Consider the following 19,314-nt stretch of genomic DNA (forward strand, 5'->3'; position numbering starts at 1 on the left):
GGGACAGACAGATGTGCAATAGATGTTGTAAATAACAAATGAAATACAATCATGGCAAAAAGGAAAGAGAAAGAGAGAGGGGGAGAGAGGGGGAGAGAGGGGAGCTACAATTCGGCGACTGTGTCTTTTGTAAGTCAACCAAATATCAAGAAACAAATTCAAGAAAATGCATTTTTTATTTGAAGTACCAACACTTTAAGTAAGTTGTCAAATTTAAAATGCACTCTTGATAATGTCTAGATGATCTCCATGTAAAAATAAATAGCAAAGCAATACTAATTTACACTTGAACATCATTAAACAGCACAAACAATGTGATAAATAGCAGAATCAATTAGTCAATGAATAAGGACGTTTGGTTTTTTTGTGTGATTTACAATGGAGTTTTTTTTAATTTACTGTATACCAGCATGTTGGTAAGAAATAAATAAATCATTGTCCATCCTAACATTTAGAATTTTATGTACAATCAGCAACAGTGTGTCCTTTCATTACGCCAGGAAAGCATGACAGCTAAAATTACATAATCAAAACTATATTTGCTCAAGTCTCCCATTAAAGACAACTCTAAATGGTTTTAATTAGGGATGTCTTGAACATATTTTTTTGCCTGTTATCCTGATCCGAGTCATTTAATGTTGAGAATCTGCTGATTCTGAGTTATGATCCAATACTTTTGTTTTCCTAAATAATACAGTTGCACAGTCCCTCTAAGGGTCAAGTGTTTGTTGCTACGGTGCAGCCTATATCTCACAACCTGAATGACGCATCATTGTGCTCACATGTCTTGGGATGGATTACCCTTCGTTAATAAACAAGCCATGTTGGCTGTTTGCTCCGGGGCTTTTGTTTCACTTCGCAGTGGTCAGTGTGACTGAAGTACGATGTACACCAGTCTCCTCTGCTATCTCTACCAAGCGGAGTGGAGAAACACCATGTGCTGTAGCTGAAACATGAGATTCACACTGAGCTAGTGCTCATAACTTTGGTAAATAATGTAAATAAATAGTCTCAAACTGCGTCTCTTTTTTATAATGTGCTGTGTTTGGTGGCTGGTGGGGCTCAACTGCTGCTCTTAAGATCGGCAGACAGGAGGGACAGACAGCTTAGTGGAGCAGAGCAGGTGACGTAGATTGCGCTCTGCGTCACTGTGCATGAAAGTGAAAACATCTAACAAAGGATCTGATGCTCTATAAGATAAATATTCCCAATCAGTTAAAAACTGCCACGATTGACCCCCGATCTGATGTTTGAGACATCCTTGGTTTTAATTCTGATACTACATTTCCATCAAATCTTTGACTTGAACTTTAGTTCAAGTGTTCGTACTACTAATAAAACAAAATTGACAGATATATTTGCAACAAAATGAACCCAGCTGAAAAGCGGAATGCATTTTTTCAAACGCCCATGCAGACAGCAGGTGGCATGTGAAGTTTCAGCTTCAAGTTTTCCCCATCCTTTGGCTGGGGGAGGTCTGTTAGGTATATTTGGTGGATTCTGTCCTTCAGTCACGTTTTCCTTCGCACTGATTAATGTCTTGCAGGACAATTCTGTATTGTATGTCTCTTGAGTGTGCACTGTTGTGCGCTAACAGTTCATGTCCTGGGATGAAGCGTAGTGGGTTGGGTGTCACCAACAGTGAGGAGGGCATCTGAGGAGGCAAAATAGGAGCTGTGCATGGAGTACAGGCAGTCAATGGGGTTCCCTGTCCAAGCCTGCAGGGCACTTACATCTGGAGTGTTCATGAGGCAGTCACTTGTCAGAGATGTGTCACTGTCATTGTCATGGAAGATGGAGTCAGTGCCTGGGAAGAGCAGACAAGACATGAGGAAGTCAATAACAACTGCTGTGGTTTTGGATATGAAAATACTTAATTATCTAGCTTCACTGCTGATCTAGAAAGAGTCCCTTGCAGCAGTTTTTAAGAAGTCCACTTTAAGCAGATATCTATACTACTCATACTAATAGTAAAGCTCATTAATTGATTTTATTGGCAACATGGGTGGCAAAAGCTGCGATATGAAAGAAAAGGGTTTTTTCAATGCTACACCATCTAACCAACCTGTGGGTCAAAAACACTTGATCCAGTGGGCTTCATATGCATATCCATATGCTCCAAGTGACGTCTGATGCTCGCAGTACTACCATGTGAAAATAGTTAAGGCCGTGTATCTCCTTTAGGGAACAGCTTAGCAAATATGTGGTCAAGGGAGAGAGGAAGTGAAGGCTGATGCACTCAGAGCAAACAGGTGTTCAGTGTGTTTAGGTGTTGGTGATTGAAGCAGAGGAAATTAGCAGTAAAGTTGTCAAGTGTAGCTTTCAGTTTGTCTTTGAGTGGATACTGCAGCTCCTCAAAACCCCAACAAAGTTCCCATTTCTTGCTTCCCAACTGTTGAGTGAAGTCAAAGGGAGTAAGCCCTGAAGTGATCATCAACTTTGGCCCTGAAGGCAAAACAAAGTCCCTCCAGTGATTCCAAGCCACAGTCTGGGATCTGAAGCAGGAATGATAAAAAGCATGCACAGAAAGCTGCCAGCTCAGGTTTAATTGCAGGGATGTGCAATGAGTGGCCATCCATTTTTGATTCGCCATGACTCCTTACTGGTAAATTCCCATCACTGCCAATAAAATAGGAACACTGACAGATACCAACATGGTGAGGGTAAGAAGACCAGAAAAGTTTAATTACAGCATTACTTGTTGGTTAGTTTAAGTGATTGTTATCTCCATCTGATTCTTTTGCATATGTTATCCTTGCCAAATTAATTAGAGCACCCAATATTGCCCATATTAAGTTTCAGAACATCAGTGATTCTAGTGATTAAGTGTTGAACTTCCATAGAGTTGAGGAAAAGAATGTAGCAAAGGATTTCCTGACTGCGGTCCCTGATATAAGTCAAGTTTCCAGATTACTGAACAGTATCTTCGATAAACAAATTTCACAACTCTGCAGTACACCATTTCAAACATTAGATACTTTAATACTTTGATTTAAGGATTGGCGGATGTTTGCCTTCAGGGTTGTCGTCCAGTAAGCCTTTATTATTTGGTTAAGTTAAGGAAAAAGATTGGGTTAAAAAGAATACATTTTTGCCAGGAAGGGCTTCTTACAGAAAGCCCTGAGGGTTAACCTCTCTGGTGGTCGAGGCCTGTAACCTGTCCCAGCATGTAGTGGGTGGTAGGTACTTTGGACAATAGTCTCCATGTCACATTATTATTGGAGAAAACAAGGAGAATACAGAGATACTCCTGCACTCACACTCGTCCACAGGTACAGTCACTGCAGAGTGTGATACTCACCATAGGGGTTCATGTGGTCACCAGGCATCTGTGGTGGGGTGAGGCCCTGCTGGAAGGGGTCAGTGTTGTGGCTGTTATGTTCCATGGTAACCAGGTGCTGCTGCTGGTTTGGAGGTAGATGCCCTGAGTATGAACTGAGCAGGCCCTCCATGCAACCTGATATCATCTCTGTAACAGTCAGTGGCAAAGAGTGCAAGCAGGGTTACAACTTGGTACCCAGGAAGTCCTACCACTTAGGTAATACTGGCCCAATGCCAATTACCCACATGGGCCCCACATACAAATGTTGGCTAGGGGTTGGCTTTAGGTTTACCCCAGACCCTTATATCGGGGAACTGGCCCATTGTGGGCTTGATCCCTTCTAAAACTGCTCACAGACTGTTATAGGATGGGGCCTGTTGATGAAGGAGGGACAGTCAGATTTAGCTGTGGTTTTGGCTGAGAAAAGTATGGTAAGGTGACCCAGCTGTTTAAAGGAACCTTTGATAGAGCGAGGGTAACAAATGAACGTAGTAAAACATTATGTATCTCATTCATTTTGATGCTTTTGCTGTTAAGTAAGATATTTAGCTTTTCAGGGAGTAATGTGTAAAAATTAACTGATTAACAGTTACAGCTTTCCAAACATCTGTTCCTTTACATGAACCTGAAGGCCATTTAAACCAGTATCTGTACCTGAACCTGTTTTTGTATCTGTACTAATCAATCAATCAATCAATCAATCAATCACATGGAATAATACAAGGTACAACTCCAGTGAAATGCGATCCCATCAGCTCCTTGTGAATCAAAACTTTGTTTCCTTTTGCCTCTTATGACATTACTGCTTTAATGTTTCCAGACAAACTGCTGTGCAGCTGTTAATGGCACCTTTGATGGTTGTGGAAATTCATTGTTTTTGATTGAGGGATTTACTGTAGTTTTGGGTACAGGTGTTTGTGTTGCTTTACAAATTAAATCCACCACAGACTCCCTGGATTCATTGATGCCATAAGTGAGGCCGTTAGTGGCGTCCTGGAACATGCTCCAGACTCTGATTAGCTTCAGCTCTGACTGAACCTGTCTCTGTATTGGTACATGCATACCTATACCAATCATGTCACATGAAATTATATGAATATAATTTCAGTGAAATGCAATCTTTCAGTTCCATCAATTTAAATATTCAAACAGTCAATAATAAACATAGATTTATGAGGAGTGGGGGTGTCTTAGGCAGGGTCTTCATTTAGGATTCCTCTGGCCTGAGGGTAGGAGCTCTTCCTCAACCTGATCTCCCTTATTTTTGCTGTGTCTGGCATGAACCATCCTTCTGCGGGTTAGAGCAGCACCTGTGGTGTGTTCAGCTGAATGAGCCACTCTTGCAGAGCCTTGTGGTCCTGATCCGTCCTGTTTCCACACTAGGCATTAATGTTCCCTGTCAGGAAGCTCTTGAATGTGTAAGAGTCAAAGTTCCTCAGTATTTGAGGGGATACCCAAATTTTCCCCTGGTGTCTCAAGGAACACATTTTCTCTTTCTTGCCTTTTTTTACCACTGAGTCAGTCTGTAGAGCCCACATAAGGCAACCTGATATCATCTCTCAGTAATGTGGACACCAAGGTATTTCAAGCTGTCCACCCGCTCCACTAAGGAGCGGGTGGTATAAGATCATAATCCAATCCACCCAAGCCATGGGTATACATGTGCATATATACATCAAAATGCATCAAGATTTTATTCTGACATGAGACAATTGAAATGGCAAGTATAAATGGTTGTGTTGCCTGGACCTTTTTAGCCTGTAAATTATTTTTTTCTTTCTAGTTTAAATTTGTCCGTGGGTATGTGTTGGCCTACTTGCCTGTATGGTTGTGTTAGCATATACGCCTTTATGAATTATGAAAAAATCATTTCAAAAAATGGATTCTCTATAGTTGTGAGCACAGACACTGCATCCGTGTTTTTTCTACAGACAATGAGTGCTCTACAACAAATTTTTTTCTTATAAAGCATCTACTGTAAATGCATTGTCTGACTGGATGTTTGATCTTTAAGATGTCTCGCCAGTCATCCAGGAGGCTTCATCTCATCCTAACATCAATTTCAAACAACCCCCATTTGCTGGTTTGCATAGCTCATTCGGTTAACAACAGCAGCTTCCACTATAATAAACCCTGCTACTATGCCAATATTGACAAGCTGGAAGTCCCTGAACAGATAGAGGCAGTGTTTGCCAAAGCACTGAGACACTTGTCTAAACTGTCTGCTCATATATGCTGTGAGACCACAGTAGCAGGAGTTGTGCTGCAGGGAGAATCATGGCTGTGGCCCACACTGTATAGCTCCACCTTGGAAGAGGCTCATATTCACCAGCAGAGATTTCTCTCCGGCTTCAATATATGAGACTCATTCTAAAGCTTATGTAACTGGAAGCTTTTTCAGAGTGACTCTACTTTCTTTATTGCTCAAGTAATAAATTAATTATTTCAAGCTCTTGCTCAGAAGAATTTGTAATTTACCTAGAACTCAGACACTGTTCTTACAATTATAATGGACAGATTACATTTTTCAGAAAGACTGATTGTGGTTTTCCTTTTGTAACATACCAGTAACAACACACACACACACACACACACACACACACACACACACACACACACACACACACACACACATACATAATAACTCCTTACCTTTGCCTAGTCTTTGGCTGTTGTGTTGCTCTTGCTGTTGCTGTTGTCTGCGGGCTAACTTCTTCATCTGGACACAGATCGGCACAGTAAAAGCTTGTTATGTGGCTGACAGGCATTTACTGAGACACAAGTTTAACAGATGAAAAAGAGCTCACATGTCAGCCTACTGTAAATTATACATTTACAATACATAATATTATCATATATTATTCAATAACATCATTGACAAGTAAAAATATGCACTAGAGATCAGTACAATTTAGATACATCATTGCATTTTAAATTTTAAAGAACAAGAACTTAAAGAAGACAATCTAAAAGTAAGGGTTAGAGGGAATGGACAGATAACAGATTACAAGTGAATAAATAAAGAGACATAAAATGACCAACAGGGACGAGTCGATAAGCCTGCTCATACAAGTAAGTGGACATATCTACAGTTATAATGTAGTGAAAGTTCTGATAAATCATTGCTTTGAAGACTGGATGGACAAAGCCTTAAAATAAATACACTGATCTAACAAGGACATAGACTGGGTTTTGCGAAACATATTTTAGGTCAAATTCTGTATTAGGAACCTGAGTTCATAAAGGTTTTCAAAGACGAATCCAGTATGATTCATCCACAGAGGATGCCATATCTACTGCTCTTCACTCAGTCTTTCACTCACCTGGAGAACAAGAACAGCTACATCAGGATTGTGTTTGTTGACTTCAACTCAGCATTCAACACAATCTCTCCCATGAAGCTGATTGGAAAACTTAACACTCTGGGCTTCAGTACAACACTCTGCAACTGCAGCTGGGGGGAGTCAATCCCTGCTGTCATTGGGTGGAAGGCGGGGTACACCCTGGACAGGCCGCCAGACCATTGCAGGGCCGACACATGTAGATAGACAACCTTTCACACTCACAGTCACACCTAAGAGCAATTTAGAGTCACTAATCAACCTGAACTGCATGTCTTTGGAATGTGGGAGGAAGCCGGAGACCCCGGAGAGGTCACAAGGAGAACATGCAAACTCTGCACAGAAGGGCTCCCCGTTCCCACCCTGGATCGAACCAGGGACCCTCTTGCTGTGAGGCAGCAGTGCTAACCACGACGCCACCCTGACGCCCCCTACGGAAACTTAGGAAGGCTAAATTTCAGAGCAAGATCCTGGTCAACATCTACAGGAGAGCAATAGAAAGCATACTGACTATAAACATGACGAACTGGCATGGTTTGTGTACGGCCCAGGACAGGAAGGCTCTACAGCGGGTGATTTAAACTGCCCAGAACATCACTGGTTCCAATCAACAGAGCATCAGTGACCTTGGTGAAGTGAGGTGTCTGCGTACTGCGTATACTGCGGTAAGCGTGTTACCTCACTTCCGGTGCTTCGTTTGTATCTGTGCTGCTATTGCAAGCGATTCCCACCTAATCTTTTAACTTGCACCTTACTTTGACTGCGTCTTACTTGCCTGTGATATACTCACTCAAGTTTTACACAAACACTCATGGCTGTCTTCTCCTCTGTGGTTTTCCTGTTGAATCGCATAGCTTTTCACTCTCTGTTAGCTCGTTAGCTACTTTAGCTCCGGTTAGTGATGGCTACTCCCTCCCCTTCTCCCTCTTCTGCTGCTCTCTCCTGCTCAATGTGTCAGATGTTTAGTTACTCGTCTGCCTCCTTAAGCAATAATGTTACTAGTAATAAGTGTAGTTTATTTGCTGTGTTGGAGGCGAGGCTCCGCACCATGGAAAAACCAACTGTAGCTGCGGTAGTTAGCAAGCCCCCCTGTAGCCAGTGCAGACCGACAGCATAGCCTCTGCTAAACGTCCCCCGGCAACCCCTCTGCAGCCGGGAGGCTGGGTGACGGTCCGAGCGAAGCATAGTAACAAGCCGAAGCCAATGGTTCACCCACCCCTTCACGTTTCAAATAAGTACACCTGCTGAGAACACAACTTTGGTAAATGGCTGCTCTGTTTTGCGAAAGTTAGTAACACCAGCGGCCATAGTAAAATGCAGCCCTGGGAGTTGAGTCAAATTTAAAGCTGCTAACTAAGGCTAAATGTAGATTTGGTAAAATTGCTATTCACGTTAGCGGTAATGACTCCTGGTTACACCAGACGGAGGTCACCAAAATTAACACAGAGTCGGTGTGTGTGTTTGCAAAAATTATGTCGGACACCGTAATTTTCTCTGCATCCCTCCCCAGTCTGACCAGTGATGACATGTTCAGCCGCATGGCATTATATAACCGCTGGCTGTCGAGGTGGTGTCCAGGAAACGATGTGGGCTTGGTAGATAATTGGCATTCTTTCTGGGGAAAACCTGGTTTTATCAGAAGGGATGGCATTCATCCCACTTTGGGTAGAGTCGCTCTCCTCTCTAGGAATCTGGCCGAGTTTAATAGATGCTCAAAGCCATGACGATCCACAGCTGGGACCAGGGGGCAGAGTCGCAGTCTTACACGCTTCTCTGAGCTTCCTCTAGTGCAGTCTCACACCCAGAGTGTAATAAAAACGGAGTCTGTCCCCCAACCACTTAAATTGTTTGAATCTAAAATAAACAAAAGGGGGGTTGTACAAGAAAATCTAATAAAAATTGACACATCTGTTGTCAAAGAGCATCATAAGAGAATTGTTGTGTTTAGAGTGCAGAGAGCAATGAAAAGTCCCCTGGTGGTGTGCTTCAGCCTCTAGTGGTCAAAATGAGTATTCCTAAAGAAACACTTGAGCCTTATTTTACCCCTGAATTTTTTTTTCACTGGGTTCCACACACGGAGAAAAAAAAATTCAAAATTTTGGTCAGTGCTTTAATATCGGATAATCATATTGATTAATTCTGTCTCACAGAGACCTGGCTTTGTCCTGATGATTATGTTAGCCTGAATGAATCCACTCCTCCTGGTCATATAAATACTTACCTTGCTCAAGCCACTAAACGAGGAGGGGGAGTGACTGCTATTTTTGATTCAAGCTTAGTAAATCATCCCAAAGTTAATCTAAATTACAATTCATTTGAAAGCCTTTTTCTTAGTCTTTCTCACCCATCCTGGAAAACTCCATCTCATTCTATTTGTTATAGTGTACCACCCTCCCAGCCCATACTCTGAATTTTTATCAGAATTCCCAGAGTTTATATCAAGTTTAGTGCTTAAATCAGACAAAGTTATCAGGTGATTTTAACATTCACGTGGATTCAATTGGCTTCAGTCAGTGTGTACATAAACCCACCCACTGCTTCAACAACACCCTAGATCTTGTACTTGCATACAGCATCGAAATTGAAGATTTAATAGTCTTCCCTGAGAATCCTGCTCTGTCAGACCATTATTTAATAACTTTCAATATCTGTGACCCGATTACACGCCACTCAGTAAGAGTTACAATACTAGATGTCTGTCTGATGGTGCATTAGCTAAATTTAAGGAACTGATTCCTTCTGCAGTGAACTCATTACCATGTCTCAATGTGACTAACACTTTTACGAATTTAAGTCACTCTCAAATTGATTGTCTTGTTGACAATGCTACTGGCTCACTGCGATGAGCTCTGGACGCCATTGCACCTCTTAAGAAGGAAATAATGAAACAAAGAAAATTAGCTCCATGGTTTAACCCCCAGACCCGCAAATTAAAACACATATCGCGAAAATTTAAAAGAAACTGCCGTTCAACCAACCTGGAAGAGTCCCGTTTAGTCTGGCAGGACAGTCTTAAAACGTATAGATATTCCCTTCTCAATGCCAGAGCAAACTATTGCTCATTGTTAATTGAGAAAAATAAAAACAACCAACCTGACCTCAGACACAGGTAATTTGGATATGGCAGTAGGGCCTGAAGTTTATTTAGACTGTTTTTCCCCCATTGACCATAAACAACTCTCTACATTGATTTCCGCATCCAAGCCATCAACTTGCCTGTTATACCCCATCCCATCCCAGCTACTTAAGGAAGTTTTACCCTTGATTGACAACTCTTTGTTAGATATAATCAACTTGTCTCTATTAACAGGCTATTAACAGTCCTTCAAAGTAGCTGTTATTAACCCCATCTAAAGAAGTCCACTCTCGATCCACAGATTTTAGCAAACTATAGACCGATATCTAATCTCCCCCTTATATCTAAAATCCTTGAGAAAGTAGTTACTAATCAGCTTTGTCATTTTCTCCAAGTTTATTCAAGGAATTGCAGTCAGGATTTAGAGTGCATCATAGTACAGAAATGACACTTGTAAAAATTACTAATGACTTATTGATTGCTTCTGATAAAGGTCTGGTCTCTGTTTTAATCCTATAAGATCTCAGTGCCACATTTGACACCACTGACCATCAAATCTTACTGTACAGACTGGAACACTTAATTGGCCTTAAAGGAATGGCACTAAGCTGGTTTAAATCATACTCATCAGATCGTTCCCTACTGAAAGCTAAATAAATGATTTGAAAGACAGCAGCCACCCCAGCCACAGTCTGTTTACCCTGCTGCCATCTGGAAAAAGATACAGAAGTATTCACCGCAGAAACCACCAGACCAAGGAAGCAACATCTTCTTTCCCCAGGCTGTGAGAGTCCTTAACTCCTCCCTCGACGCCAAAAGATGTAGCAGGATTCAGGATCAACTTTAATTTCATTTATTCTTACACCACGTTTAAAAAAAATGGCAAATATATCTACCATGTACCTTGTACCTTAAGTAGTGGATCACCTGGGTGAGAGATGTCCTGATGCACCAAACAGGCCATAACTCTAAATTGCCGCTTACTTGCAGTCCAACCCAATGCGAGAAAGTTCAACACATAGCCAACTTGCCCCACACGGCACTGCAGTAAATAAAAGCTAAATAAAAGATTTGAAATTCTATCAACTTTAATAAAATTAAATTTGGTAAGCAAGTGCACCATGAGGATGTGCATAGCATATTTAAGCATGGCACCAATAACCCCACCTTGTGGCCATTAGTAAAACACCACCACACTCCTTGTAGACTGCCAGATCTTTATTATGTAATATTCTGTGGTAACCAAATTCAGCAACCCTCAGTGTTGATCACAAACACAAGCAACATTTCAATAGGTCAAATATACTAGATACTTAGGACAGAAATGATAATTACAGCTGAAGATGTAGATGTGTTTCACACTCTGGTATAGCATTGGCATGAGTAATGCAAGAGACAAAACTGTTTTACAACTCTGCAAAATATTCCCTCAGTACTTCCATTTGCTTATATTACTTAAGTCAGTGTGTCACTGTAAGCAAGCTCCCGCGGCGAAAGATTGCTGATCGATTTTTTAGTCATATCATGTGATTTGCGGCCATATGTCTTGGACAATGGGGTGAAGAGAGGAGCGAGCTGTCAGGTGGCAGGGAAGGCTGCTGGACAGACCTGGTAAACCCAAGTGCGTAGTGAGGGTGAACTGGGAACATCTGGCAGAGGCCCCTGTCTGCAAGATCTTCAACTCACACCTCCAGAGGAACTTTTCATGCATCCCGGGGGAGGTTAGGGACATGAAATCTGAGTGGTCCTTGTTCAAAAGCTCCATTGTGGAGACGGCTGCTAGAAGCTGTGGTCAGAGGGTCGTCGGTGCCTGACATGGCAACAACCAAAGGACCCGCTGGTGGACACCAGCAGTGAAGGAGGCCATCAGGCTGAAGAAGGAGGCCTTCCAGGCTTTGTTTTTTTCTTCAGAAACAGCGGACAGGTACCGGTTGGCCAGAAGGGCTGCAGAGGAAGAGGTCGCCAAATGATGTTTGACTGGGGATATTGTCGAGCAGTGGAAGGAACACTTTGAGGAACTGCTGAAGTCTGCCTTCAAGTTGGAGGAAGTAGAGTCTGACTTGGGGGAACCTTCATCCATATCCCCGGCAGAGGTTGCTGAGGTAGTCAAAAAGCTCCTCTGTGTCAAGCCACCTGATTTGGATGGGATTTGCCCTGAGATGCTGAAGGCTCTGGACATTGTAGGGTTGTCTTGGCTGACACGCCTGTTCAGTGTTGGGGCTCGCGATTACAGAGCCTGGGTCTGTTGAATTGCACTACGCTAATCCTGTTGCCTCTCGGGAGCATTCCTGCTCCCTTGTTTCCTAGTTTTCCTGGATCCTGGACGTAACATTGATTGTGCCTGGCCATGGTGATAGCTGTGCTGATGCTGTGATCCTGCCTTTGGTTGTGCTCGTGCTGTGGCTGTACTGATACTGTGCCCCCTGCTCGCCCTGATTGTGGTCTGGTCCTGGTTGCGCCGATGTTGTGATCTTGCCTTTGGACACCTCCCTATCAGCATATGCATGAGATTGTTATCATCACCCTCCATCATCATAGAGTGCAATTAATAATTTCACAACTACCATTATTGTAATATGACATGCATCTGTTTCTATTATTGCTGTGCCTCTCCTCCCCTCTCTCTTTCTCTTTCTTTTTTTTTGCCATGATTGTATTTCATTTGTTATTTACGACATCTATTGCTCGTCTGTCCGTCCTGGAAGAGGGATCCCTCATCATCCTCTACCGCTCTTCCTGAGGTTTCTTCCTTTTTTTTCCCCATTACAGGGGTTCTTTTTTGGGAGTTTTTCCCTGGGTGATGTGAGGGTCTAAGGGCAGAGGGATGTCGTACACTGTAGAGCCCTCTGAGGCAAACCATGTTTTGTGATAATGGCCTCTATAAATAAAATTGACTTGACTTGACTTGACAAGCGGCCAAGATGAGCTTCCTCTGGAGGGTGGCTGGGCGCAGCCTTAGAGATAGGGTGAGGAGCTTGGAAATTTGGGAGGAGTTCATAGGAGAACCGCTGCTCCTTTGCGTCGAAAGGGGCCAGTTGAGGAGGTTCAGGCATCTGATCAGGACGCCTCTTGGGCGCCTCCCACTGGAGGTGTTCTAGGCATGTCCTACTGGTAGGAGGCCCTGGGGCAGACCCAGAACACGCTGGGAGGATTACATCTGGCCTGGGAACACCTTAGGGGTCCCCCAAGGAGAACTAGAAAGCGTTGCTGGGAAGAGGGACGCCTGGAGTGCTCTGCTTAGCCTGTTGCCACCATGACCCGGCCTTGGATAAGCGGATGAAAATGGATAGATGGATGGATGTAAGCAACTACTGCAAATTCTCACTAAATTGATCTAAAAAAAATAACAAAATGTTCATGTCGTGGTATAAGTAGTGTAGTAAATTTCAGAATTGTATCTCAAAAACAGACTTTATTTTATTTTGAAAATAGTTTGAATTCTATCTTCATGTAAACTATGGCAGTCAGTGATAATAAAAGCACTGTAACGACATTGGTTTGTCACTTATGGGTCAACCATAATTTGTAACAAGACATTACAGACATCTATATGTTGTTTTGATAAAATACAAACATTGTCAGATTTTTCTTGTTAACTGATTTTTTAAAGCTAGTTTGAAAGCTGTCTTTACACGAGACCATGCAGTTTAAAGTGTGAAACCAATCAATGGTTTCTCAACAAGATCATGGATGCATCCCAAGTCTCTAGGGAGGCAAATTCCTGCTGCCAGACATTTTGCACCCTCTTGATCGAGCAGCGTAGGAACAGCACGACCCCGAGATAGAAGACTCTGCCTGTGGTAATAGAGCTAGGGTTACAATATAATAACCTTCATTCTATCTCACACAGGCTTCGTCCTCTTCTGGACCCTATGCTACAGTGGGTGGAGCTCAATGAATTAACGTCTTGTCACGACATAACATCGACCCTGTCACACTGATCCCAGCCAGCCAAAGATAAGTGGCCCTAGGCTGCTTCTTTCTTCCTCTGAGAAGTCGGAGGCCCCAGCCAATCCAGGTGGTAAGCAATCTAATTGGGTGAAGCTTTGGTCCTAACTTGCAGAGGTCGAGGCCATAGATTTAAATTTTAAAAGTTTTAAGTTATAGTCAGTTAGTTATGCTCATCGCAGGACCCCCTGCATTTTTTATCTGTCCTCCTCCTCTTCTTTTTAAAATCTTCCTCCTTCTTCATCCTCCTCCTCAGAATGCCTGGCCCTGACTCACCACTGCGTAGTGGCTGTTAGGTTCCTTGCTGTACTAAAAACAAATTCCACTGACCGATTGACCAATTTTATAGTTTTATCAAAAGGGCAGATGGTCACTAAAACAGTGACCATTATATCATAAACTGTCTTTATTGAATATTTGAACACTGATTCTCATATATTACAGACTAATTGTCTTGAGTAAACAAGCAACGTAATGCTTATGGATTAATAACGGACTGCAATCACAGGCCTATTGAATATTCAAACTTTGATAGGCTTATTCTCCTAAATGCCACCAAGCCGAGCAAATAGTAGATTTTAAATTCTTGATCCACTGGAGCTTAACTGAAGTAGAACTGGTTGAGACAGTTAAGCACTTTTGGCAAAAAACAAAAAAGACAGTAAGACCCGAATTTCACGTGATCTGGATCTGGATGATCATCAATTGTGATGGTATCTTCTTTGGCCTAGTTGGTGGCCTTCCCACACTTCTCAAACCAAATCTACACATTTGGCAGCCACTGTCTGAGGAACTCATACACATGGAAATGCTGCATTTCAGAGTGATGTGAACACAACATTACAGGGGGAGTGTTTAGAGCTGTTTTTTGGTAATTGCTGTTTTACTGACCTTTGCTCTCTGGTTCTGGAACCAGACCTGGACCACACGTACACTGAGTCCTGTCTCTGTAGCCAGGGTCTCTCTCACCTGCAAGTCACAGTACAGTTACACTCATTAGCCATTTTTACGCACTGACATCATGTGTGCCATTGTAATGCAATTATTCTCCAGCTGCCAGAATTTATAAAGTAACAGAATAATGTATGTGTATGTCATTTTGTATGTCAATGGCCAAGACATAATGTATGTCTTGGCCATTTTAAAATATTTGTGACAAAATACAGTTTACAGTTTACCTTTCACTTCCTTTATCAGTGTAACTTGTGTTGAAACTGGTTCCACCCACATTGTTCTTTCTTTTGCCTGTTAAACTTGTGTTCAATCATGACATCAAACAGTAAACTCTAGAGTATCTGTACACTGCTATGCATTTTAGTCTGCTGTGCATTCCTTATGTTGAAATGCCAGTAGGTTACTTTTGCTGAACAGTACAGCCTCACACTGGGTTCACACTGGACATGCTCCTAAGTTTTTGTGGCGCGTGCCCATTTTCTCGTGGCACTGATGTTAACCATGGCTGTTCACACAAGACACGGCCGGCTCGAGGTCTACAGCCATAGTTTTGGCCTCTGGTCTATTTTCTCTGCAAGCAGCAAGCAAAAACAGACTGATAACTATCATTAACAAAAGAAAGGACAGTGTTTGGGAAAGTTACTTTCAAATGTTACAGATTAGTTACCCTGTTAAAAATGTAAGAAGTTATTTGACTATTTTAATTACTTCAACAAAGTAATGTAACTTACCACATTTGATGACTTTTCTAACAAATGTTTTAAACAAGGCAATAAAGCTGAAAAGACAAAAAATCTGCCCAAAGAAGACATTCCTACACAGTAAAAAGATGGAAAGCAACAGAAGGAATGTTTTATTCATCATTTAAACTTTTGACTGAAAAGAGTTTTTTTTTCATATGTAACCCCTTTTTCAATATCAACAATTTGATATGTAACTGTAATTTAAAGACATATTTTTTCTAAGTAACTGCAACTAATTAAAATTATGTTTATTTTGTCATTTCATTATGAAACTAGTTACATGTAACTAGTTACTCCCCAACACTGACAAAGGATTGTTTACACACACACACACACACACACACACACAGAAAGTGAGAGAGAGAGAGAGAGAGAGAGAGAGAGAGAGAGCTCTGCATGTGATTAGAGAAGAGCAGAGGAGCACAGTCACTAATGCATGTCTGGTATGAACAGCCAGGTGACTGCACGCACAACAAACTGACATGTTGCACAAATTTGCAGCGCTTTTGCATGTAGTGTGAAACCCGCATTAGTCTGATTTCCTGATTTCACTAAAGGGAAGACAGAGCAGAAAAAGAGGGTGATCGTTCACCAAGCAAAGCTTTAAATGCCATTCATCACTTTGGTACGTGAAAAATGTTAGTGAAACATTTCACTTTACTGAAATCTTCTATGCTCACCTTTCTGCAGGGTTTTGAGGATACTTCAAAGGAGGCCTTGAAGGCTCTCCTCTGTTGGGTGGTGAGGATGGTGCGTGGCCGTTTGAGCCGCCGAGTGTCTTTGCTGTAATTGCTGCCTTTCCCTGCTGCAGGGCTTTTCCCTGAATTCAGAACCTCATCATCACTCTTTTCTGTCAGAAGACATAAAGAAACAAACACACTTCTTTTATTTTACTGCAGATTGGACTTTGCAGTTTTCTCTCTAAATTCATGTGAATTCTCCTTTCTGTATTGCAGGCAAGGTCCAATTTAGCTCTAATGATGCTAATAAGAACTGATCTTTGACTCAGTACATTAGGGTCAAGGTTATTGATTGATCTTCAAGGTCACTGGTTTTGAAAATGCCTATGATAAACTACTCGTTTTTACCTGACTCCGAGTTGTCTGGACTGAGTGTGCTGAGCAGGTCCCTCTCTTTTTCATGGTCACTCTTGCACAGCAGCTGACCTTCTTTGAGAACAAACTCGTCTCCTTTGCAGAGCTGGCGCTCACACACGCAGCAGCAGAAGCATCTGAGATGGTAAACACTCTCCAGAGCTCGCATCACAAACTCTGTGGGTGCAATCTTTTCCAGACACCCACTGCACTTGGTGCCAAACAACCTGAAGAGAGAGAACCGGTAACAATGAAGAAAGTATGGGAAGAGATATTCAGTAACTCAAGCATATGGATGGTAGGGACATATCTCTTTCAGGAGGACAGAATATAAGACAGCAAACATTTATCTATTTACTTGTCAAATGAAATCACACAGTGTACAGCTCCAGTGAAGTCATCCTTACATGGGCAGCGCTCCTATGCAGCTGCCATTGAATGGCATACAGCAGTGAGAGTGTTAACTCTCCTGTGGTGCAAGGCAAGCAGAAACGAGACAGTATCTAACATTCCCACTGTCACACATGTCACATTTTCCCTCCCATTCTCGCATAAGACTCCTCTGCTCTGACAGTTCAGCATCCATTAAAAGAGTCACCTGCATGAGTGGTGCTATAAAGGATTAAGCCAAGTTTTAAAGAAACAAAGGACATTGCAGTTCCTGATATCCTGTTGAAAACTAATGCAGCACCTGAACATTGCATTCTTCCTTGGCCAATGCTACACCCTTGCACAAAGTTTCATGAAAATTGGCCTAGTCGTTTTTTAATAATCCTGCAGGCAAATAAACAAACAGAAGCCAAAATATGAACTTGTTGGCGTAAATATTAAACCACCACAAAGTAAGTAGCAGGCTAATCAGTTTCAGATATGTCAACTCTTTATGGGAGTCAGGGTTTTTTTTTGGTAAATGATTCAAAATCAGACAATCATATTGATTTACTTTGTCTTACTGAAACCCAGCTCTGTCCTGATGAATATGTAAGTCTAAATGAATCCACTCCTCCCAATCATATCATTACCCACATTCCTTGAGCCACTGGCGGACAAGGGGGAGTTTCAGCCAGTTTTGAGCATATCAATGAAACCTAAACCTAAACGAATTCGAAATTTCATTAAAACTCTTGTTCTTAGTCTTTTACACCCAGCCTCGACAACCTTACAGCTGATTCTATTTGTGATAGTGTACTATAACCAGTATTCAGAATTTTTAACTGAATTCTCAAAGTTTATATCAAGTTTAGTGCTTCAATCAGATAAAGTTATAATTGTAGGTGATTTTAATATTCATACGGGCGTCAATAGCCTCAGTAAAACGTGTATCTCATTATTAGACTCAATTGGCTCAGTCAGAGTGTACATAAACCCATTCACTGTTTTTACCACACCCTTGAGCTTGTTCTGGCGTACGGCATTGATATTGTAGACTCAATTGCCTCTCCACAGAAGCCCTTTTCATCAGACCTTTACATAATAACCATTGATTGTTATTACTCAATTACACAACACCTGCCAAAAAGTTCCTGCACTAGATGACTGTCTGACCATGCTGTAGCTTAATTTAAGGAGCCGATTCAATCAGCATTAAACTCAATACCACGTCTCACTTGCTATGGTTACACGCTCACCAATATTCCGCTATTATTCAAAATATGACAATATTCTAAATTTGATGCAGGTCGTATAAACAACATATTGTGTCTAAATATCCCAAATCAGGCTGTTTTCCAAATTTAGCATTTTCCTATTAAGACGTGAGGGACAAGGGGCGCATGGTGGCTCAGCGTGTATAGAGGCTGTATTCTCACTGCAGCAGCCATGGATTTGATTCCGGCCTCAGACCTTCGCTGCATGTTGCCTCTTCCCTCTCTCCCCCTTTCACACTTGTGCTGTATCAATTAAAGGCAAAAAAATCCCTAAAAAATGTCTTTAGAAAAAAAGACACGAGGGATATATTGGAATTATTCAGAATGTGTGCAGCCAATTTGGAATACTCTTCTGAACTGGGGTATTCACCACAGTTTGTGACACATAGCCTCTTGTATGTTTGTATGTATGTCAGCACTGTGCATTGTCATGGATATGTTGTATACAAACCAACTCGCCAACAGTTTGCAAAGCTGTGGGGTAGAGTGGCATGTGAAAGAAAATCCCACATTTCTGGTCAGAAAATGAACGACACCTGCTCTCTAATTTTCATGAAAGACTTGGACATCAACAGGTTTTTGGATATGAGCAAATATCGCAACACAATGCCGACCTTTTCATATAAGTGAAGGAAGGAAGGAGGAAGGAGGAAGTCCAACATGGGTAGAAAACTATGAAAATATACTTTTTTGATAGAAAGATACCCCAGTTGTTCTACTTCTTCATACTTTGATGTGATAATCATGTTAGAGCACATTTATCAGAGTGTTCATGGCTGCATGTAAACAGGAGTGCTGGTGGAATATTCATCTTCATTAGACATCTTGACAGCTTATCAGGAATAGTCTTTTTTGGCATAAGGGCAAAACTGGACTACATTGTGCATGTTAACGTCCTGAGTGTTACAAAGATCTCTTTACTTTTCCAACTTTAGCCCCTTCCAAATTGCTAATGTTGTTGATACTGCTACAGGCTCACAGTGAACAAAATCTGACTCTGTTGCACCTCTAAAAAAGAAGATAATGAATCAAAGTTGGCTCTGTGGTATAAAACCTCATCTTCACCGCTTCTCTTTCTAAGGTCTCTGCTTGAAAAATTACAGGTCCAAACTGAATAGAGTATTGCTCTGCGATTACAAGGTCTGTATGAATAATCTTGGTCTCAAATTAAACACAACACTTGGGAGGTT

General features: G+C 41.8%; 1 protein-coding gene across 1 annotated transcript in view; it reads right to left on the minus strand.

The window, feature by feature from the left end:
• Nucleotides 1-294: 294 nt before the first annotated feature.
• The window catches only part of LOC121960062 (LIM homeobox transcription factor 1-beta-like), a 63,455-nt gene continuing 44,435 nt past the window's right edge, over nucleotides 295-19,314 (minus strand). Inside the window, exons 3-8 of the mRNA XM_042509660.2 lie at nucleotides 16,473-16,705; nucleotides 16,065-16,234; nucleotides 14,579-14,656; nucleotides 5,975-6,041; nucleotides 3,302-3,469; nucleotides 295-1,807 (exon numbers count right to left, since the gene is read on the minus strand). Of these exons, the coding sequence (XP_042365594.2) occupies nucleotides 1,599-1,807; nucleotides 3,302-3,469; nucleotides 5,975-6,041; nucleotides 14,579-14,656; nucleotides 16,065-16,234; nucleotides 16,473-16,705 (925 nt within the window). The 3' untranslated portion in view covers nucleotides 295-1,598. The remainder of the gene's footprint in view (nucleotides 1,808-3,301; nucleotides 3,470-5,974; nucleotides 6,042-14,578; nucleotides 14,657-16,064; nucleotides 16,235-16,472; nucleotides 16,706-19,314) is intronic.

Source organism: Plectropomus leopardus, chromosome 20 (assembly GCF_026936395.1).
Source record: "Plectropomus leopardus strain MGB_pleo_1.0 chromosome 20, ASM2693639v1, whole genome shotgun sequence".
Taxonomy (NCBI): Eukaryota; Metazoa; Chordata; class Actinopteri; order Perciformes; family Serranidae; genus Plectropomus; species Plectropomus leopardus.